General features: G+C 42.5%; 1 protein-coding gene across 1 annotated transcript in view; it reads left to right on the top strand.

The window, feature by feature from the left end:
- LOC109920764 (KN motif and ankyrin repeat domain-containing protein 4-like) overlaps window positions 1–24,020 on the top strand; it is a 63,094-nt gene that overhangs the window by 22,934 nt on the left and 16,140 nt on the right. The window contains exons 2-3 of the mRNA XM_048601689.1: window positions 15,984–16,067; window positions 19,395–21,605. Of these exons, the coding sequence (XP_048457646.1) occupies window positions 16,034–16,067; window positions 19,395–21,605 (2,245 nt within the window). The 5' untranslated portion in view covers window positions 15,984–16,033. The remainder of the gene's footprint in view (window positions 1–15,983; window positions 16,068–19,394; window positions 21,606–24,020) is intronic.

Genomic DNA, 24,020 nt, shown 5'->3' with positions numbered 1-24,020 from the left:
CCACAGACACCAAACACCGGGAGAACATCCTCACTGCCACAGGCCCCGAACACCGGGAGAACGTCCTCACTGACACAGACCCCAAACACTGGGAGAACATCCTCACTGTCACAGACCCCAAACACCGGGAGAACATCCTCACTGTCACTGCCACAGGCCCTGAACACTGGGAGAACGTCCTCACTGCCACAGACCCCAAACACCAGGAGAACATCCTCACTGTCACTGCCACAGACCCCGAACGCCAGGACAACATTTTCACTGCCACAGACCCCAAACACCGGGAGGACATCCTCACTGTCACTGCCACAGGTCCTGAACACCGGGAGAACGTCCTCACTGCCATCGCCTCCTATTGTCAGGAGAAGCCACCTCCGGCACTCTGCCGGCTGCCCACTCTCACTACGGCGCTGGTGCTGCCGACCAACCCGCGACAGAAAGAAGAAGAAAAGACCAAGGGAAAATGAAAATAAAGTGAAAGAAAAGAGCAGAAGCAAAAGGAAAAGAAAGAAGGAAAGCAGATGGGTGCGAATGGGCCCCAGGCAAGAGCCCGTGTACAGCCCTGTTACTCCACCACCATCTACTTAATAAGAAACGGAATAGTTTTGTGCAACCACTGGAAACTGTTGTTGATTCATTCTTTAATAATAATGAGCACTGAGGTAAATTGCATTAAAATCATCAAGAATAGGTGAACATCATACCTGATCATGCTGTGAAAATCCACCAGCTCCCTTTCTGCCTAATCAGCAAGAACTTAGCCACTAACATCCTGTTGTTTAGATGGTGCTGCTTTTATTTCTGTTGACCATCCATAGTTTAAAGGTCTAATATGATACATTTTTTCCCATCTCCACTATTAAGCTTAACGTATGTTTCATGATCTCAATTGTATTTTGAATTGTTCTTTTTACCACTTTTAAAGATATGCTATTGTATTCACCACCTTAAACTGAAAACACGATGAATTATATACTAGTCTCTAGGCTTTGCAGAACACCTACGCTCGGTTCACACTAAATAACTGCACCTCCCAGTCGTGAACCATTTCAACTCCCTCTCCCATTCCTCAGACGACATGTCCATCCTGGTCCTCCTGCAGTGCCACAACGATGCTACCCGAAGGTTGCAGGAACAGCAACTCATATTCCACTTGGGAACCCTGCAGCCCAATGGTATCAATGTGGACTTCACAAGCTTCAAAATCTCCCCTTCCCCTACCGCATCCCAAAACCAGCCCCCAGCTCGTCCCCGCCTCCCTAACCTGTCCTTCCTCCCACCTCAAGCCCCACCCCCATCTCCTACCTACTAACCTCATCCCGCCCCCTTGACCTGTCCGTCCCCCCTGGACTGACCTATCTCCTCCCTACCTCCCCACCTACACTCACCTTTACTGCCTCCATCCCCACCTCTTTGACCTGTCTGTCTCCTCTCCACCTATCTTCTCCTCTATCCATCTTCTATCTGCCTTACCCCTCTCCCTATTTATTTCAGAACCCCCTTCCCCTCCCCCATTTCTGAAGAAGGGTCTAGGCCCGAAACGTCAGCCTTCCTGCTCCTCTGATGCTGCTTGGCCTGCTGTGTTCATCCAGCTCTACACCTTGTTATCTTAGTCTCTAGGCTGCTCTGTTCAGCAACTCTGCAAAAAAATTATGAGGGAGAAATAAAAATTGATAATGTACATGTATTTCAAGTCCATCTGTTATGACACACCTCCAGGACAAGTGGGACTTGAGTCCTGTCTTCAAGGCAGGGACACTACCACTCTGCCACAAGAGTTCTGTGTAATATACCTGTGGGAAATGTATCATGTAATGGGAAAATGATATAGGATACCACTCCAGGTAAAATGCACAAATCCAAACAACCATCGTAAAAGCACCTCATGTTTTAATCCACCTATTCAGACATGTTATGTCACATCTGTCATAGATAGGACTGGAACGAGGATCTTTTTTAGCCTAAAGGCAAGGACAATACCCTTAATGTACTGACAGGCTTGCCATAGTTATGTGACTTCTAGCTGCACCGCAGGTGCCTCTTGTGCAGCTTAAAATAGGTAGATTGAGAGCTCCTGTGGTGCAGTGTTTGTGTCCCTACTTCTGAGCTAGGAGGCCTGAGTTGAAACCCCACCTGCCCCAGAGATGTGACATAACATCTCTGAATAGGTTGATTAAAAATACCTAAGATGTGTGGATTTTCAGAGCTGTTTAAGAGCCAGATATAGAAAGAAGACTGCAACTTTTAATTAATGGGAGAGAAGAATAGATGTGCATTTTCCATTCCCTGTTACTGTGTTGTAAACTGGGATCGGTGCTTGGGCCTGAGCGACTAACTATCTATAATCACATTAAGATTATTGTTAATAATGTACATTACTGCTGTTCAGTTTTCTCATTTGTTGAAAATGTGCAGTGTTGGTCTTTATTATTCATGGGATGTTACAAAGTACACTTTCTTTTCTTACAGATTAATTCAACTTAGTTAATTATTAGTGCTGTGGTTATGTAGGGAATAAGGAATCAAGTGTAATATTTACAAGTTTACTGATGACCAAAAACTTGGTGGGATTGTAAGTGTGAGGAGGATGTAAAGAGCTTACATTGCAATTTCGACAAGTTGACTGAGTGAGTGAATGCGTGGCAGATGCAGTATAATGTGATGAATGAAAGATCATCCATTTTGGAGGGACAAACAGAATGGCAGAGTACTGTTAAAATAGCGACATTTGGGAAGTATTGATGCACAGAAAGACCTGGATGTCCTTGCATACATGCAGGTACAGCGAGCAATTAGGAAGCCAACTGATATGTTGGCTTTCATTGTAAAAGTGTCTGAGTACAGGAGCAAGGAAGTCTTACTGCTGCTGTTCAAGGCCTTGGTGAACCACAGCTGAATTTTAGTTTTAGTCTCCTTATCCAAGGAAAAAATACACTTGCCATAGAAGGAGTACAGCAAATATTCACCAGATTGATTCTTGTAGTGGCTAGTTTGTTATATGAGGACAGATTGTGTCAACTTTTTAAAAGTTCATTCACAGTATGAGAGTGCAACTGGCTAGGCCAGCATTTAGTGCCCGTCCATAATTGCTCAGAGGGCAGTTTAAGAGTCAACCACATTGCTGTGGGTCTGGAGTCACATGTAGGCCAGACCAGGTAAGGATGGCAGTTTCCTTCCTGAAAGGGCTTTTGTGAACCAGCTGAGTTTTCCCATCAATTGACAATGGATTCCTGGTCATCATTAGACTCTTAATTCCAGATATTTATTGAATTCAAATTCCACTATTTTCCATGTCAGGATTTGAACCCAGGTCCCCAGAACATTACCTGGGTCTCTGAATTAACAGTTCAGCGATAATACCACAAGACCATTGCCTCCCCTAACTAGACTTGTCTTCATTGGAGCTCTGAAAAATCAGAGGCAATCTGATTGAAACATACAAAATTCGGACAGGGTTAGACAGATTGGATAAAGGATGATATTTTTCCCCAGTTGAAGGTCACAGAATAGGGGGCCACAATCTCAAGATGTACAATAGGTCATTTCAGACAGAGATGAGGAGAAATTTCTTCACTCAGTGGGTGGTAAACCTGTGGAATTGTTTACCACAGAATACAAATCTCTGGACAAATCTTGGATAAATCTTGGACAAATCTGTGCAAATCATTTAAGAAAGAAATGTATTTCTAAAATCCAAAAGTATCAAAGATAATGGGGAGGAGAGAGCCAGAGTATAGTGTTGTGATAGAGTATCAGCCATGATCATCTTCAATGGTGGAGTGGGCTCACTGGACTGAATGACCACTTCTGCTCCTATCTTCTATGTTTCTATGTTCTGTTATCTGTTCTGGGGAAAGAGTGCTAAAAGCTGCATTGCAGATTAGGTCTTGCTGAGGAGCAGAGAAGGCAGATTATAGAGATTTTACAGGTTTTGAAGTCACACTTTTACCCCATATTAATATTACATACCAACGATATTTGTTCAACATCAGATCTCAAGGGAGAGGGTGACTGTTGATCAGTATATGATCACACTGATACATCCAGCTGTATCCTGAGAGCTGGGACAACTGAAAGTCGGTCTCATTATTGATAGAATTGTCTTATGTATTGGGGAGGCTGTTGTGAGAGCATGTCTGCTGAAAGAGGAGGAACTTACACTCAAGAATGCAATTGACGTGTGCAGAAGCAGGAGTGAACCATCAGCTGGAGTGTATTACCACCAGAACAGACAAGGCTTTGCATTATGCTGACAGATATTGCAGAATGAATGAGAACACTGAGAGGGAGAAAAGAAATACTTTTAGAAAATATCAGCCAGCAGAAATATCAAGTCCAGAGGAGGGATTGTAAATATTGTGGAGGACATAACACCAGAAAAAAAGAACGCATGGCCAACATGGGAAACGCCGTGATCTAACTGCAAGAAACTGAATCACTTTAGTGTTTAGTAAAATGTAACTCAACAAGTCTATATAGATGGCTGCTGGAGGAATGTCAGCTGATTTTATTCTGATGATTCAGTCTACACCATAAAGACAAGTTAATGTTGTCAGGTCTAAATTTGATAAATGTTTTGATTATTAAATCAATGGCTGTAGAAGGAGAGCATCAAATAATCATGCACTTTCAGATAGACACTGGATTAGCAGCATGGTAGCAGTGAAAAGACCTGAGTAACTGAAGGATCTCAAAGTTTGAAAAAAATCTTCATTACTCCAATTCCAAACATTGAAGTAATTTTGCCATGACCCGCTAAGGCAAAAGTCATTATTGCCCTCAAGATGGTTAGTGGTAAGTGAAGCTGTATAAAAGCAAGTGTTTTATAACAATGTCTGGACACCCTTTGGGAATTAGAGATGGTGGCACATCCCATTTGGTGTTCCCACTAGTTTGGAAGAGTATCAACACAGACGGTACAAGATAGACAATGATCTTCCCAGAGTGCAAGCTGTTGTGGATGATCTGCTGGTCTAAGAATGAGAAGACCCAATAGAAGAAGCTCTCTCAGACAACAATCCAAATCTAGATTGACTGCTAGAGAAAATGAGCTGCTGAACCTGAAACTGATCAAGAACAAGATGCGACTGAAGATGCCTTAAGTCTAGTACCTCAGACATATATAACAACTACTGGATCCTGCCCTTCCAACTGCATGCTCTTCTCTGGTGCAGAGCAGGTAGCTCAAGCAGTGGCACTAGGCAGACATCTGACTCATGTTCTTTGCTGTAGAGAACACTATCAATTCCCATCATAACACTGCATATTTCTACTACTGCATTCCACCTTACCCAACCCCATCCCTGAATGGCTTCCTGTATCACAATACAATGACCAGTTAGTTCAGGCAACGTTCAACCTTTGGTCTCATCCAAACAAGGTGAGAAAACTTCAAAGGTGTTGGGCAATTGCTTAGTCTGAGGCACCTATGCTCCTGCCCTTTGGGTCCCGTAGTGTGTCTCACTTGTACTTGCCTTGGATCACACCAATATCCAGAAGTTCCCACAGTTCTGCAATCACAGCACATCTCCAATATATGTTCATTAATTGGGAGAAATTAGGAGAACTTTTGAGAAATGCAGTTATACCTTTAGTGGACTATCTGGCTTGCCAGTTTGATATGACCTTTACCTTTGCATGCAAAGTTACTGAGATCAATCTGTCACAGCCATTAACCATATCACTTGGAACAGTGTATGCTCATGACCACATGACCAATGGAAAGGAAGGAGCCAGGAATTGCAACACTCTGGGATTCTTGTGCTCACTGAATCTGCGGAACTTCAGCTGGTTATCACCACTACACTGTTCTGCCAAAAAGGCAAGTTCAAGACTTCTTGGAAGCATCCCCACTCAAAGCACTGGCACATGATTGACTATGTCAGTGTTCAATCCAGAGATTTAAAGGTATCCTCCATTACCAAAGCAATGACTAGTGCAGATGATTGTCAGACAGACCACCAGCTCATCTAATTTTTTATTATTCATTCCCAGGACAAGGGTGCCATTGGCTGGACTAGTATTTATTGTCCATCTCTAAATGTTTAAGAGTCAACCACATTGCTGTGCATCTGAAGTCAGATGTGAGCCAGACCAGGTAAGGATAGCAGTTTCCTTCCCTAGCAGACATTACTGAACCAGATGGATTTTTCCTAATAATCAACAATGGATGCATTCCAGATTTTTTTCCTTTATTAAATTGAAACTTCACCATCTGCCATGGCAGGATTTGAACCTGGGTCCCCAGGACATTACCTAGGTCTCTGAGTTAATAGTCCTGTGATCATACCGCTGGGCCGATCACCTCATCTGCTCCTCTATGTCCATCAAGTGCCACCAGAATCAGCTGAAAATGAAGAAACCGTTCAGAAAACATCTTAACATTGGGTGGCTTCAAGAGTCAAGCAAACAAGCGAACTTCCAACAATGTCTTCACCAAAATCTCCAAAGGGTTTGTTTTAATGGAGTGGAGGAAATTTAGGAAGAGCTGAAGACAGACATCATCTCACACTGTGAAGAAACTACTGGCTACAAGACCAGGAAACATCAAGACTGGGTCAACAGGAATGACCACATCATTTAAGAACTCATTAATCAGAAGAGGAAAGCTTTCCGTTCCTGGAAAAATGACGTTACCACCAAGGTAAAGAGAAGAATTCATCAACCAGCAAAGGCAGAATTACAAAGAAGAACAAGGGAAACCAGTACAAATGTTGGTCTGAAAAAGCTAAGGTGCTGCAATTCTGCCCGACAAGAACATCATCACCCAGGGTTTTCCTTGTGCCACCAAGGCAGCATTCAGACCCAATATCCTTCGCCTCAAACTGGTGTGGAGTAAAGATGGAACCCTTTTGAGAGACAGAGAAATCGTCAGCCTCCAACGGAGAAAGTACTTCAAAGACCTCCTAAAATGCAATACAATCGTCAATGAGGACGTATTTGAGGAAATTCCCCTAATCTCCAATGATCTTGTACTCCCATCTGGTGTGGCACAAGGTGAAGCCTCCAGTAGACATGTGACAAATGGAAAAGCCGCAGGAGTAGATGGGATTCTAGAAGAGATTTGGAGGATCAGAGCGTACCTGTCATCTCCATCAACTGTTCCAGAAAATCTAGGACCAAGAAGAAATTCCGGTTGATCGCAGGAATGCTGCTATCACCACCATCTTCATGAAAGGAGACAAAGTGGACTGTGGAAACTGCTGAGAATCTCCCTAATCTCCATTGCAGGGAAGAACATCACCTGAACCCTTGCTTGGTGCCTCCTCCCTGTCTCAGAAGAAAACCTTCCTGAAAGCCAGTGTGGCTTCCAACCAAACTGTGGAACAATTGACACAATTTTCACTGATCAGCAACTTCAAGAACAATGCCAGGAGCAACATCAACTACTCCACATGTCCTCCATTGACCTGACCAGGGCTTTTGATTTAGTCAGTTGGGAAGTGCTATGGAAGACCCTGTCAAAGGCTGGCAGTCCAGTGAAAACAACAATATTGATTATTGTTTCCCTGACAAGATGTCAGCAATCGTCCCCGCCAATGGTAATATGATAGACACATTTGAGGTCAAGACAGGGGCCAAGCCAGGATACGTTATTACACCTCCCACCCTCCCTCCCCTACCACATTTTCTCCATCTTCGTCATCACTTCTTTAGTTTGTGAAGAACAAGTTTCCCAGTAGTGGACAGAAAAACTTTCAATCTCAACCAGTTGAAATCCAAGAGGAAAACGACACCTGACATTGCTTGTGGAATTTCAGCATGCAGATGATATTGTCATCCCTGCTCTCAGAAGAGAATCTTCAAGCCTCACTTAATGTCTATGTGGAAACATACCAAAGATTTAGTTTCTGAACATGAAGAAACTCAAATTCTTTACCAACCCGACCAAAGTCGAGTTCCAGTCCATCCTCTGTTAAGATCAATGGAGCAATCCTCCCAAACATGGAAAATTTCCTTGCCTGGTAAGCTACCTCTCATTTAAAGCTGACATTGATGCAAATATTCAGCATTACATCCAATCAGCAAGTGTCACCTTTGGACATCTAAGCACAGGAGTCTTTGACAACTGTGACATCTGTGCTGATACCAAGATCCTTGTGTATAAGACAATCATCCTTCTGACTCTTCTACATGGCTCCAAACGTGGTCTAAGTGGACGCCAACTCAAGACCCTTGAGAAGTACCATCAATGCTGTTTGAGTCAGATTCTCTGCATCAGCTGGGAGGAGAGGCATACTAACATCAGCATCCCTGAAGCAGTTAACAGAACCAGTATCAAAGCCACGCTCATCTGAAAGCAACTCTGCTGGGCTGGCCACATGTTAAGGACTACCAAAGCAAATATACTTTGTCCAACTCAAGGAAGGAACTCAAACAAGTGGAGGATAATGGAAGCTTTTCAAAGACTCCTTGAAGACTTCCCTCAAGAAATGCAACACAAATGTCAAAGCATAGGAGACGCTGGTTCAGAAGAAATCAATCTGGAGGAAATCCTTGCATGAAGAGACACAATTCTTTGAGAACATCCATCAGCAAGAGAAAGTACAGAAAAGGAACCGGAGAAAGGAATGCCAATGATCTCAAGGCTAGGCACCACTATCATCTCCCAGAAACACCTGCCAACTGTGTGGTGGGAAATGCAGCTCTAAGATCAGGCTCATCAGCTATACAAAGGCTCACAGAACCCACAATAGTGACACAGAATTTCCTCGTTGGACAATCATACTTGTTAGCAAGTGATTGTTGATGATGAAGATGATGCCTGCATGCAAAGGTACTTAGATCAATCTGTGACAGCCGTTAAACACATCACTTGGAACCACAAGATCAGTGATTACTCATGGAGTTAGTCAACGATTAGTAAGTTCAGTGCTATCAGTAACACAAAGAATGTGCTGTTACAGAGTCACTGCTCTATGTCCCTGACCAAGAGGTTAGTCCTCTGATCTTATCAAACTAACTCCTAGAAAACACAGTATTTAATTTCAGTTAATTATTTGCTTCCAGTGACAACTTTGACGAGAAACTTGGTCAGTCACAGTTCAAAGATAGCAAGAACTGCCGATGCTGGAGTCAGAGATAACGCAGTGTGGAGCTGGAGGAACACAGCAGGCCAGGCAGCATCAGAGGAGCAGGAAAGTTGATGTTTCGGTTCGGGACCCTTCTGAAGACTGTGATGCTGCCTGGCCTGCTGTGTTCCTCCAGCTCCACACTGTGTTATCAGTCATAGTTCAACTTATTCCTTCCCTCAATGTCTCTGAGATTCTGATAGAGACTTTCTCATGGGTGCTAACAACTTTGGGACAGTAGACCCAAATGGCCTTTCTTCATTTGTGAATCCAAAAACGTGAATGATCCCAGATTATTTAAGATGGCTTCCAGTTTCACCTAAGGTCAGTGTGTGCATTTTCCAGTGTGGCCTCCAGATAGTGATCCAGGTGAAACAGAGACAATGAAGGGAGAGATGTTGAGGACGCAAAAAGCATGAATGCTTCATCATTTCATATTTTTAAGACTGAGATAAACAGGTTTTTTGGTCTCTTAGATAATCGAGGGATAGGGAGAGGGCAGAACATTGAAGCTGAGGCCAAAGGTCACCATGATTTGATTATGCTCCTATTCCTTATGTTCACACTTTTGGAGTGTGATATTTAAACAATATAATATTTACATGTAAACGAGTATGGAAATGAACATAGTCTTATTTAAGTTGGTTTGCAATTAATTTTCTTCTCTGGACCCATAACTCTGTCAACATTTCCCCACTGTCAATAGAGCTAAAATCTAGAGTATAGGATAGCACCAAAGTTCCAGGAGAGAAAATGAGATGAATCAAGACATAAGACACCAAGTCTGTAAATTAGAGATGAAACAAAGACTGACAGCACTGAAGAATAACACAATTCTGAGTTCCTGGGAAAGGAATACGTCAGAATAGGAGATGGCACAATGGTGTTACTTTGAACACTACAAGGAAGGAACAAGGGGGAAGTGTGCAAAGTTGAGGGAAACAATGAACATAGATTTTATCAATAAAATAGACTAACACACAAAATAGCACCCACAGTAAATAAAGACCTGCGTTTTCATACATATCCGAAATGTACGAGCCCTCGCTGCTCGGTTAGAGGCCTGAAACATCCACCAGATGGCGCTTCCACACCTAACTACTAGCCTCTGACCTGTCAGAAATTCTACAGAGGGTGGGTGACTTGGCAATCCCATTATTGACGACTTAAGGGGCTGTTGTCCACCTGGCTGCCATTTTGCGGCTGGCAAGTTCAGGGAGGGGTGCAAAGACCACAGGGTAGGCCTGCTGGGCACTCTTCGCAGGGTGCTGGGATGCCTCCTTTGTGGCCCACTTTCCTGATTGAAAAATCCTCTCCCCAAGGGTCTCCCCCTTGCCTGGGTACTCCCTCCCCTGAAGACCTTTTGTCCAACCCCAAAGATCTGCCGTCATACCCCACCGTCCTGTTCTGAGCACAAACCTCCTGGAGCTAACTTTGCCCTGAGCTCCTCGCACTTAGAATCTGGGGAGTGTGGTCCCAGCCATGGCCTGTGCTCCCTGTAGAGATCAGGCAGCAGATTTCTGAGGCGGGCCTTCCTCTTGAAAGGGTTCTGCAGATCCTCCCTCTAATGGCTGCTTCTACATTTTTGCTGATGAGCTAGAAACCCCATCATCCGAAAGATCTTGTGCATTATTTCTGTTTTAATTTCCAGAGATGTAATCCCTACCATTCACATGATGCGTGCAGTTTTAAAACAGTAATTTCCTTCAAGGGGGTTTTGCCTTCTAACCACAGCTGCTGGAACCTTTTGTCATGCCAAACTGCCACAAGTTACGGAGGAAATATCAACACTAGTGTAAGGAATACATTGACATGAAACATGTTATTAATGGACTGACATGCAAGCAATTTTTTCCACCATGTCAGATCAAGTCTTCATCCGTTCTGTGCTGTCTCTCCCTCTGTAGTTGGACAGGCAACAGTTTCTGGATAACAGCCACATGTTATGTATGCTGGAGATCTGCGATGAAAACAGAAAGTGCTAGAAATGCTCAGCAGGTCCAGCAGCCTCTGTGAGGCAGAAACAAAGAGCAAAAACTTCCCAACCACTGAATGATGTGGCAATCAGCAAGAAGTTGGGAAAAAAGGGGGAATATCGTCAGTAAAGAGATTCCCAAAGTCAGGAGCAAAACATCAAATTCTCCAGCAGAGTGTTGTACAGAGAGATGGGAGTCTCACTGGTGAGCAGCAAGACGCCTATTTGCATGCATTAGCCTGTGATTATTAGCTAAACTAGACTCAGTTGTATGCTGTTTCCTAATCTCCCACCTGCTGGATAGAAAGTAGATGGTGATGATTTCTGACCAGAGAGCCAGAGCAGATATCGAGTGACCCCAGATTACCATTTGGTCCTCCAGTCTCTACTCTGGGATACCAGGCACCATCATCTCAGCAACCAGACACACACAAACACACACACAGACACACATCCACACACAAATGCACACACACACTCACATGCATGCGCACACACGCACACTCACATATACATGCACACACACACACACACACACACACACATATTCATGCACACACACATGCACATTCGCACATACACACACACTCGCACACACACATGCACACCTATACACGCAAATACAGACACACACTCGCACACACAGACACACACACGTGCACACACACACTTGCGCGCACACACTCGCCCGCACATACTCGCCTGCACACATGCGTCTCACACACACACTCGCACGCACACACACGTGCACACACACTCGCGTACTCACACACATGCACACACTTGTGCGAGCACACACAATTGTATCCATAAATATTAGCATCAGACACATGCCAGTCTTGTTGCACCCTCTTGACCCATCTCCGATCTAATAATACAACGGTTATGCATTGTAGTGTTGCACTTCGGAGTACACTAGCATATTTGGAATGCTGCTGCCAGAACAGTTTGCAGCAGGGACATATACCCAGCTTAAGGATTGAACGAGCCTGTGTCTCAGGCCTCCTCACTTGCACCACTAGCACTATATTCACTTTGTGCCTGTTTTGATGCTCACCACCTCTCTGCCTCAGTTTGCCTTTATGTACTTTGTCTCCTCAGCCAGAGCTCAATGGCTCAAAGTGCCTCTGTCTTGATTTGCCTTTATTAGAGAAACAAAGTCAGACAGTTAGTGATGGTTGTCAGCAGTGATCAGTCAAGGCCGGGGGGCGGTTGAGGACATCTTGCTGGGCTGCACCGTGATCCATCAATCTCACAGCTGCACCATGTGGCAGCACTGTACATGGTAAACATACCTTACATTTATTAACCAGATCGCCATGTTTCAAAGTCCAAGAGTCAATTCAAGGCACACACCTTTGGTTAGAGGGTCCTGATACAGTTAGTCAGGGGCAACCTCCAATTTCCATCCAGGGCATGGAAGGTTGCCCAGTTGGGGCATCCAGGGCCTGGGGTTTGTATCCATAAAGTCCAGGAAGTGAGTAACAGTCATCCCTTTCAGACCAGCATAACCAGTCCAGGGAGAAAGGTCAGGGGCCTGGTCACTCATCAGTGAGGGCTGGCCATCTTAGTTAGTCATGGAGGTGGGTCATGATCAGTCCTGGGGTCTGTCTGCTAAAAGTCAAGAGGGATTTATGGGACTATTACCATGGGAGGGAAGTTAGAGAATTCAATTCTGGGAGGCATCATGCTGAGCTGGAGAGGAGTTTGCAATTGTGAAGGGGGCAACTCAGCACATAAGGTGGAGGAGATAGTTGAGCATAGTACAGCAAAAGGTAATGTGGGGCATGGGGATTATTAACAGTCAGCACCAGGCTAGATTCCATGTGAGCACCACTACTGTGTTGAATATGATAACTCCATATACCTGGGCTCAGGGGATAAGGGGTGGGGGGGGGATGAATAGTTAATGTGTTAGATTAGTTGGAAAGGTGGGTAAGATCAAAGCTGATGATGGCCAGGAAGGGAATATGAAGATTTGGGGGTCATGCAGACTGAGGCTGAGCGTGTGACTCACTGCATGAAGTACAGCTACTGTTTTCTCCCATCGTGATGAAAATTGTAAGCATACAGTGGGGATGAAAAGGCTGTCACCAGCATTTGCTACCCACCCTTAATTGCCCAGAGGGTAGTTGAGATTCAACCACATTGCTGTGGGTCTGGAGTCACATGTCAGCCAGACCAGGTAATGATGGCAGTTTCCTTCCCTAAAGAGTACTACCGAACTAAATTGTTTTTTCCAATAATTGACAATGGTTTCAGAGTTACCATTGGACTTTTAATTCCAGATTTTTATTGAAATCAAATCCCACCATCTGCCATGAGCAGGATTTGAACCCAGGTCCCCAGAATATTACCTGGGTCCCCACATTATGAGTCTAGCAATAATACCACTAGGCCATCACCTCCCCATTAAACCTTCCTTCATGCTGTAGGACCAGCCAAAACTGCTCCACTAATCACAGATCCCTTCCCTCCTGCCATGATTGTTCCACTAATCATAGATTCTGTCTCTTAGGGAATGGCCAGGACATGAGATAGGGAACCTGTGATTGGAGGGGCTGCAGAGAGAAAGGATTGCTGATTGGAGGAACAGCTCCTTCCAGACTCTGTCACTCCTGTGTACAGGGGCAATGTTTCTGCCATTGGTCATACATGTGATTTATCTTTCCCAGACACATTAAGGTCTTTTGGGGACAAATATTCCCACTGTCCCCGTGTATTTCAAGCACTTCCTTGAATAATTAGAAATGGTTTAAGTTGTCACCACACAGCAATAATGCTCAACAAATCCAAAGCAAGACAAATTATATGATACTGCCCCTACATTTTCAAATAGTTAATGCTCTACATGCAAATTTCAAAGTATAGTACCTAGATTTCTGATGCCTTCAGGCAGAGCACATTGGGAGGAAGGGATTTCACTTGATGTTGTGCAAAACAAGATTTTATTTAGTCATTGAATCACGCTCATAGAAGTCTACAGCACAGAAAAGGCTCTTCAACCCATCAAGTCTGTGCTAATCAAAAGCAACCACTATTCTCATCCCATTTTCCAGCACTTGGCTCATAACATTGATTGTCTTGGCAGCACAAGGGCACATCTAAATACTTCTTAAATACTATGAGGGTTTCTCCCTCTACTAACTTTATAGGCAGTGAGTTCCAGATTCTCTCCATCCTCTCATATCCCTTCTAAATCTCCTTCCTCTTAGCTTAAATCTATATCCCATGGTTATTCATCCCTGTTCCAAGTAGAAAATTTCTTCCTATCTATCCTGTCTCTGCCCCTGATGATTTTGTACATCTCAACCATGTCCCCTCTCAATCTCCTCTGCTCTGAGGAAAACAACCCCAGTCTATCCAATCTCCCTTCATATCTAATACTCTTCAGCCCAAGCAACATCCTGGAAAGTCTCAGCAGGTCTGACAGCATCTGTGAAGAAAAAAACTCAGAGTTAACATTTCGGGTCCGGTGACCCTTTCCTCAGAACTGGTTCTGAGGAAGGGTCACTGGATCCAAAATGTTAACTCTGATTTTTTCTTCACAGATGCTGCCAGACCTGCTGAGCTTTTCCAGCAAATTCTGTTTTTGTTCCTGATTTACAGCATCTGCAGTTCTTTTGGTTTTCATCCTGGAAAGTCTCCTGTGCACCCTGTCCAGCGCTACCACATCCCTCCTATAATGTGGACTCCTGAACTATACACAATATTCTAGCTGTGGCCTAACCAACATTTATACAGTTTCAGCATAACCTCCCTGCTTTTCAAATTTACATCTCAACAAATAAAGACAAATATCCCATCATGCCTTCTTAACCACTTCTTCACCTGTCCTCATAACTTAAGGGAACAAGTAGACATGCACACCAAGATCCCTCTGATCCTCAGTACTTCCCAAGTTTCCCCCTTTCATCATGTATACCTTTGCCTTGTTTGTCCTGCCCAAATACATCATCTCACAATTATTCAGATTGCATTCTATTTGCCACTGATCAGCATATCTGACCAGCCTGTCTATATCCTCCTGTAATTGAAACCCATCCTCCACACCATTTACGACTCCATCAATTTTCGTATCATTCGTGAACTTACTGATCAACCCTCCTACATTCAAGTCTAAATCATTTATTGATACCACAACAGCAAGACCCCTAAACACTGATCTCTGTGGAAGCCCTCTGGGCGCAGGCTTCCAGTTGCAAAAACACCCCTTGATATCACGCTCTGCTTCCTGACACTCAGTCAATTCTGTATCCAATTAGTTGAGTTTCCTTGGAGCTCATGTGCTCTTACCCTCGCTGTCAGTCTCCCATGTGGGACCTTATCAGAAGCCTTGCTAAAGTCCACGTAGACTACATCAAATGCATGACGCATCTACACACCTGGACACCTCTTCAAAAAATCCAATCAAATTGCCAAACATGACCATTAACAAAACATTGCTCGCTGTGATTAATCCGTACCTCTCTGAGTGCAGATTAATTTTGGCCCTCAGCATTGCATCCAATAGTTTCCCCATCACTGAGTTTCTCCTTATCGTCTCGCTTTGGCTACCCTCAGACAATTACATCATGCATCACTATCTCAAACTGTGTTGAAATTGGAACTCTGAATAGAAGCACGACCATGACAATTTGCTCATGCCAATTTTTAAAAAATTGGCATAGTTTGTTTTTAAATGACTGCCGTAATTTGTCAATAAATCTCAAGTTTCTGATTTTGTATACTGACTGCTTCATCAGTACAGCTACTAATGGACTTTGTACCTCTAGCCCCATGTAGTACAAAGTCGTAGCAAATTACAACATATGTGGTGAATCAGCAATGTGTACTGTTACTGATGGTACACAAAATATTGAGCAATGTTTGTTTAAGCTAAACATTTAAAATTTACTTTAAAAAATTTAATGTTATTTTTCCACCTTTGTTTGTAGCTGAGTCAATTTGACTTATCGTGCTTTGGTTTACTAACAAAGGGGACAGAATGTCACAGGTTCTTCAATCCACACTTCGTCCAGGTAGGAATGTTAGTTACTAATGAAACCAACTTCAAGGGCATTGCCCTCTGAGTGGGTAATTGCACCAGTTGTGTTGTACAGATCTTTTATTTTGGCACAGATCTCTTTATTTTTCTTCTCCTCCTGATGCAGTTGACAGGGGAGGAAATATGAACGTTAATGTCTCCTCTAAGTACCTGCATAAACCGAATGTGAACTTACGGAGATATATAGATCCTACCCTCTCCGGGTATTAATCTGGTTTCCATTATTAGTTAGTATTTAGGAATAGAAATCCTCTGAATTTTGTCTCTTCCCTGCCAGCTGCCCCAACCTAACCCAGTGATACTGATTATAGCTATTGTCCAGTACGATTTGTTAACTCAGCACAGGCAGATATGGGACCTTGATACTCTTAGATCTTAGAAACTGCTAGACAATTTAACAGCTTATGATCTTCCGTTTAAATTGCTGAGAATACAGATACTATGGGTGTAAACTTGTCAGATGACTTAGACTGAGAGTCCACATGCACATCACAGAGAATCAACATTAACTAAACTTTGAATAGAAATAGACCTGAGGGAGTGCACAACGCTTTGCAGAAACAGTTCATGCTATCTTGGTTATCTCCTTCAAAAATGAAATCGCCGATTGACTGGAGGAAGAGTTTGTGTTGGGATTGTCTCAATCACAGAATGATTATTGTGCAGGAGGTTATTCAGTTCACCCCTGTGCTGGCTCTCTGAGCATTCTAACTTAAGTCTTTTCCCTGTAACTGTGCATCTTATTTCAATAAAAGTAATTAAATTGCTATCTTGAATGCTCCAATTAAACCTGCCTCCACCACCTCCCAAGCAGTGCGTTCCAGATCTAACTACACTTTGCGTGGAGAAGCTTGTTCTCGCCTTGTATTTGCTTCTTGTGCAAAACACTTTGAAACTGTGCCTTCTGGCTCTCAATCCATTTGTAAGTGGAAGTAGTTTCTCCCTATCTATCCACTCTGTCCAGATACCTAGTGATGTTGAAAACTTCTAACCTGCCTTCAAGGAAAACAGGCCCAACTTCTTCAATCCTCCCACATATCTGAAGTATCTCATTTCTGGAATTATTTTCTAATAAACCTTTATTCTTCTATTAAACCTCTACTTCACTTTCTCAACGCATTCATATCCATCCTAAAGTGTGGTGCCCAGAACTGTACAGAATAAACCAGCTGAAGTCTAACCAGTGTCCTATGGAAGTCCAGCCTAACCTTCCTGCTCTTCCTCTACACTCCTACTTATGAAAAGTAGAATACTGTGTGCTTTAATAACAATTCTTTCTAATTGTCCCACTACCTTTAATGTTTTATAAACATATCCATTGAGGTTTCACTGCTCCTTTAGAATAATACCTTTTATTTTATACTGTCTCTTCATCTTCTTTGTGTGAAAGTGCATCACCTAACTCTTCTCCATATTGAACTTTGTCTGCCTCCGATCCGCTCACTGTACTAATGTATCAATGTCCTTTTGAAATTCTACACTGTTCCCCTCACAGTTTACAATTCTCCCAAATTTTATGTCATCCACAAACTTTGACATTACCCCCTGCACACTAAAGTCCAGATCATTATTATATACAGTATCAGGAAAAGTAAAGGTTCAGTACTGACCCCTGGGGAACCACACTACCAACCTCTTTTAGCCCAAAACATTCATTAACCATTACTCTCTATTTCCCATCTTTCAGCAAATTTTGTATCCTCTTTGCTACTATGCGTTTTATTCTGTGCCCTATAATTTTCATTGTACGTGACTATATCGAATACCTTTTACCCACAATCAACAACCTTACCTTCATCAACCCTCTCTGTTGCATCTTCAAAAAATCTTCAACTTATTAAGACATAATTCCCCTTAACTAATCCATGCTGACTCTACCAAACCAATCCAAATTTTTCCGTGTGACGATTAATTCTATCCCAAATAATTGTTTCTAGAAGTTTCCCCACCACTGCAGTTAAACTGACTGAGCTTCAATTTCTGGGCCTATCTGCACTATCATTTTAAAACAAAGGAGTAATGTTTGCAATTCTCCAGTCATCTGGCACCGACACAAAATCCAGAGAAGCTTAAAGATAATTGCTAGTGTCCCTGCAATTTTCACTTTCACTTCCTTCTGTAACTGTGCATACATCTCATCTGATTTCAAATACCAACAGCTTATCCAATACATCTCCTGATTAATTTTAAAATATTTTCTAATCCACCTGTTCAGAGATGTTATTAGACCCTCACTATCAATGTGACCGTGGCAGTATCTGCCTCATAGGCAAAGACAATAATTTAACAATAACAAATTTAATAATTTAGCAATTCATTCATGCCTCTTGTCTCTAAGTGTAAATTGTCTTTTTGGTCCCTAATTGACCCTGCTCTTTTTATCACCCTTTGCTATTGAGGTGTTTATAGAAGACTTTAGGAGTTGTTGGTCTTTTTGCAAGAACCCTCCCTGCTACTCATTCTTACTATTTCAACTCCCTTCTGTACCTTCTGTGCTCAACTTAGTTCTCAACTGTATTTACTACCTGATGCCTGTCATTAACACACTTTTCCTTCAACAAGTTCCGTGGAAGGAAGACAAATCCCTGGAGAAATGGTATAAATACATCCTGATACCGTTATTGTGCAGAGTTGGTAGAACCACAATGGAAGTTCAGATTCTGGTATGTCCAAGCAGGGCATAGGCTGAGATCATTTAGACATGTAGAGTACAGTTGTATGATGGGGCAGATTGATAGAGATGTCTCAATGTGTTTTTTAGCTTTTGTTTATTTCATGATTAATATTCCTGGGCATATTCACTCTCTGCACTGAGTTAATAGTTGATATTGATGAGGTAAAGAAATGTAACTCCAGCAGCTTTCTGTTACTGATTGTTTTCTGATGATCTAAGCCTGAAGTAATTAAACAAGATTGGGATTGGTTCTGCTTTCCCTCCCATGCTTTGAATGATAGACTTACCCTTTGAGCAAAAATTGACAACTTGAAAAAATTTGAATGCCAATTTCCATCTCATATCGGCTCTCAACAAAGGTAATTATGTATTTTTGAAGTTATTTGAATCTTGTTAATTAAGTAGAGGTTTTAATAAATATAACTCATATGTGTAATTCACTTTATTGGGCTTCTAAAAACAGCAAATGTAAACATGTAAAGGAGGATACAAATTAAGTTAAATCTTTATCAGTGTCTTATGACAGATCCTGTATTAGGATTACACAATTACTGAGCTGGATTTACATGGATGCTTTGTGAACTGCAAATCTTGTCGTTTAATAGTAATTTTCTTAATGTTTTGAAGGCAACATCAAGTTGTCTGACATGTGCACCAGTGCAGACGGAAAGAATGAATCCCCATATTCTGTGGAAACCCCTTATGGTTTCCACCTGGACCTAGACTTTCTGAAGTATGTGGATGACATAGAGAAAGGAAATACCATCAGGAAGGTTAAAATACACAAGAAAGCCAAACAACAAAAATGTAATACATTGCCAAGAAATTTCAGCGTGCCTGATACACAGTTTCCCTCAGCTGAATCCCTTTCCTGCAGAAAACAAGGGAAGAAGTGGTTGGCACCTCCTTCCTGGGAACCTACTAATGGATGTAAAATGACCGGTATTCAAAAATTATTCATACGTTCCCCATGTAGTGTTGACCCAGTATTATCAGAATGCAACAAACATGATTACAGATCTGTAAAAACAATATCTGACACCAGGGGAAGGTCGACAAGGAATGAGAAATTTCTACATTGGGTGAGACCTCCTTTCCTTCGGGCAGCCAGCATGCCCATTGATTTCAAAGAACTGAGTTTGGAAGAACAACATCGAAACCTTTCCTCATTCCAGCAGAAATTAAAGTGTTTGGATAGTGATGTCCTCAGTACATCGGGTGATGTAGTTGTCCGGGAGAACTCCACCACTACTGAAGCAAAATCACGGTCAAAGCTGACACCAACACAGCTCTCTCAGATACAGCAGCAAGTTAAGGTTTCCCAAGATAAATCAAAAAAGGTGGAAGAGCAAGTAAAAAACATTTCCGAACTTAAAAAACAGATACTTATATTGCAGGAAAAGAACAAACAGCTTAATATTCAAATAAAAAATCAACAGAGCAATGTGCAGAATATGAGTTATGAGTTACAGGTAAAAGAGAACAGCAATATCAACAAAACGGAGCGTGTCAATAAAAAAAGTCAAGGTCATTCAGCAACAACAACAATAGGCTCCAAAGGGCAAGTGTTATGTTTAATCAAAAGTCCAACATCTGAATTATTTATGCCAAATGACAATTTGGAGCACGAAAGAATTTCTGACCTGAATTACCGAAATAAATTTTCTTCAAATTTTGCAGTAAGTGAAAATAAGAACTTTGACCCTATTCCTCACAATGAATTATTTCAGAACTTTTCTGCTGTAGGAGGTGTTGAGCACAGAATGAGAGATGTGGGTACTCAGGTTACTGAAGAGGAGTTGCATTTGGCACTAGGGGCACACCCAAAGAAACTTGCCATTAAAGAACTAAGAACCACTGCCTCCATACTGGGGAAACAGTTTGAAGCCAGAACCCAAGAAGAAAAGCCTGACCCCCAAGGTGCTATGCTTGATGACATTAGGGTTAGCCTTTACCCAGAGACACCACAAGGAGACCAGTCTATGCATTTGGAAAAGACGGGTGAACAAGACAAATCTGAAATCGATGTGACCCTTAGTCAACGAAGCGATGTTGAGGCTACTGAACCAAAGCCGAGTGAAGCAAAGGGAAAATACATAAACAGAATTGACCTCCACCCATTCACTAGGTCAGTAGGCTGTGGAGATTGTACTGTAAATGTAACAATCACAACATTAAAAGAGACACGAAGTTTTGGAGTCAACACAGATTGTATCAATGTCAGTCATGCAAAAATTATGGCAACAGTTGAAACAAGTGACAAAGCAACGGATGCTACAGTCAGGGTGTACAGCAAAGCTGTCGAGACTGAGCATGCACCATCATTGCATTGCATCCATGATATAATTAGTGTGTCTCACAGAGGGAATGAAGAAGTAAAACAGACTGAAGTTAGAGGTGACAAGATAAAGAGCGACTCCGACAATCTAAGCAGCAATCAAACAGGGTCTACTAATAGCAGTTATGGTATGATAGAGAATGAAAAAGAATGTTCAACTATTGCAGACAGCCAACGCAGTGAATATGAGAAAGAATTAAATTGTCAACATTCAGAATCCCAGGAAGTGACTTTGGATCCATTCCTGCAACCTGAATCTGAGTTAATTTCAACAAACCCTGAAACAGAGCAGTGTATTAAAAAGATTGAGGAACTTTTGTGCAAACAGCAATCTTTTTTGGAGCAGAATTATCCTGAGTTGGCAGTGAACTTTAAGAAACTTTGTTCCAGTATTGGATCTCTCAGCAGTCAACTAATGAACTCTTTTCAACCATTGTCCTCATCAAATGCTGCACTTAACCAATCAGGAGGGAGCTCTCAGCAAAAGGAATGTGAAATGAGTGAGTCCACTTATATTTAATGTTACACTTATTATTTAGATATTCCACAGAAGCAACTGTTTAAGAAAATGATTCTTTACTATTCCTATTCACTGTTTTTCTTTCTTTAAGGTGATCTAGGTTCATGGGATATTTGCTGCAGTAGTCCCATATGTCAACTGCCTATTTTTGGCACATTTGCCCAGCTGCTGAACACTACTAGGTTATTTGACCAGGAGAAGCATTAGAGTTGAACCTGATCCTCATTATGCTTGCCACTCACAGACATTTTATTTAACAAAAATCACTGCTTACCAATCACAGTTGGGTTTTGTTTTGGCTCTCACAGCTCAGGGAAAGCTGAGAGTAATTGCCCATCCCTAACATCTGAGCAAAAAGGAAAGTTGGCAGAAAAAAAGCTGCCAAAAATGTTGCAAATGTGCATTCAAAATTTTATGAGTGAATAAATTACTGTCAGTCAAATAAAATGAAAAGAATTTTTATCTGGAATTGCAGTTAACTAATAGCGGGGAATATTCAAACATTAAAGGGTTCACATGTTATTTGGTTGGGATATGCACGACCTGAATTAAACTAACTGTTAGCTGCATTTACCCTAGAATCCCTACAGTGTGAAAAGAGGCCATTTGGCCCATTGAATAATCTGAAGAGCATCCCCACCCAGATCCAGACCCAGACCCCGACCCCATCCTCCCTGTAGCCCCACATTTGCCACAGTTAATCAACATAACCTACACAGCCATGGACACTATGGGGTAATTTAGCATGGCCAATCCACCTAACCTGCACATCTTTAGACAGTGGGAGGAAACCCAAGCAGATGCAGGGAGAATGTGCAAACTCCGCACAGTTACCCGAGACTGGAATCGAACCGGGTCCCTGTGAGACAGCAGTGCTAATCACTGAGCCACCGTGCTGCCCCCTGGTTTATCTTTGCAGTTACATTACAGATTTGTCAGTTTTGTATGATTTGTACCTTTCAATAAACATCTGTGACTCGTCAGTCAGTAAAACATACAAAAGAAAGATACGTTTAACCAAAAAAAGTCAATCAAGTATAATCTGAGGTCGGGGTCACAATTGTAAGGACCACAGGAAAAATACATTTCTTCCTGCACATTATTTTTATCTGCTAGTGTGGCTTTCTTAATCCTTAAAAAAAGTAAACCTCCTTGGAAAGTTTGTGACCACTGGGGGAAGCCTATTGAAGATTCAGGAACATTCTGAAAGGTAAATTTAAAATGTTTTGACACTTTCAAATGAGACTGGCAGCTACTTTATTATAAAGGAGATGTGTTTTTGATCCAGAATTTCATCACAGGAATACGCTCTGCAAAGTTAATTTGACTTTTATATGTAATTGTTGTTACGCATGCTAATAGTTTCCCAATTGTCAAAAGTAGTATAATGCATTAAGATGTAAGAAATTAAGCCCTTCCAGCCTCTTCTGACTACAACTGCACAAGGTGCTGGTGAGACCACATCTGGAGTACTGTGAGCAATTTTGATTCCCTTATTTAAGGAAAGATAGCATTTCATTGGAGGCAGTTGAGAGAAGTTTCACTAGGATGATCCCTTGTATAGAGGTACCGTGCTCTGAGCAAAAGCTGAACTGGTTGGAACTTTACTCTCTGGAGGGAGGGGGCAGAGCCAAGACATATGTAGAGGTGAGGACAAGGATGGTGATGGGGTGGGGAGGGCATCTCCAGGTGCACGGTGGGTAGATAGAACAGCATCAGAGGGAATTTATAGAAGGGACCACTCATTTGCATCCATAGGGGGAGTGTAGGGGACTAGGGTGGCATTCTTTAGGTATAATGTTGGTGGTGAAGTTTAAATGTGGTGGGTATCCATTTCTCCACTCCACCAACATAAGTGGCACTCTCTCTGATACCTAACACTCACTCTATCCCTGCTATTGCACACAATTCCCACCAAGGCACATGGTCTATCACTGTCATTATGATCTGCAACATCTTTCCTCACTCACTCTCAACCACCGCACCACCCTGCATGACCTCTGCGGTACCTACAGCTCCCCACCTGCACCAATAGCAATAGGTGTACCACCCACATTTGTCTCCCTTAGACTCTCCTCCCTCTCATTATGGGAGGAAAATAGGCCACAGTAAAAAGCAGGAAAAGTCAAAATAGATGGTGGGCTGCCTGACATTCGGTCCCTCACCCATATCAGGAGAGGGTCCAGACTCTGACCACCCTGAAAGGTTGACTGACTGTGTCCGAGTCCCAGACTGGTATTGGAGGCTGCCCTTGACCTCCTGTGCCAACCCTCTGATTGATGGTGGTCTCCCTAGACTGAGAAACAATTGGGAAACTGAGGACGGCTGACAACCATGATGTGTTTCCTGGCTATAAATGTCACAGCAATGCAGCAGTATTGTCATTCTAATAACT

Source organism: Rhincodon typus, chromosome 10, assembly GCF_021869965.1.
Source record: "Rhincodon typus isolate 14 chromosome 10, sRhiTyp1.1, whole genome shotgun sequence".
Lineage (NCBI taxonomy): Eukaryota > Metazoa > Chordata > Chondrichthyes > Orectolobiformes > Rhincodontidae > Rhincodon > Rhincodon typus.
Note: the sequence above shows the minus strand (reverse complement) of the source record. Positions and strands in the feature narration are given on the sequence as shown.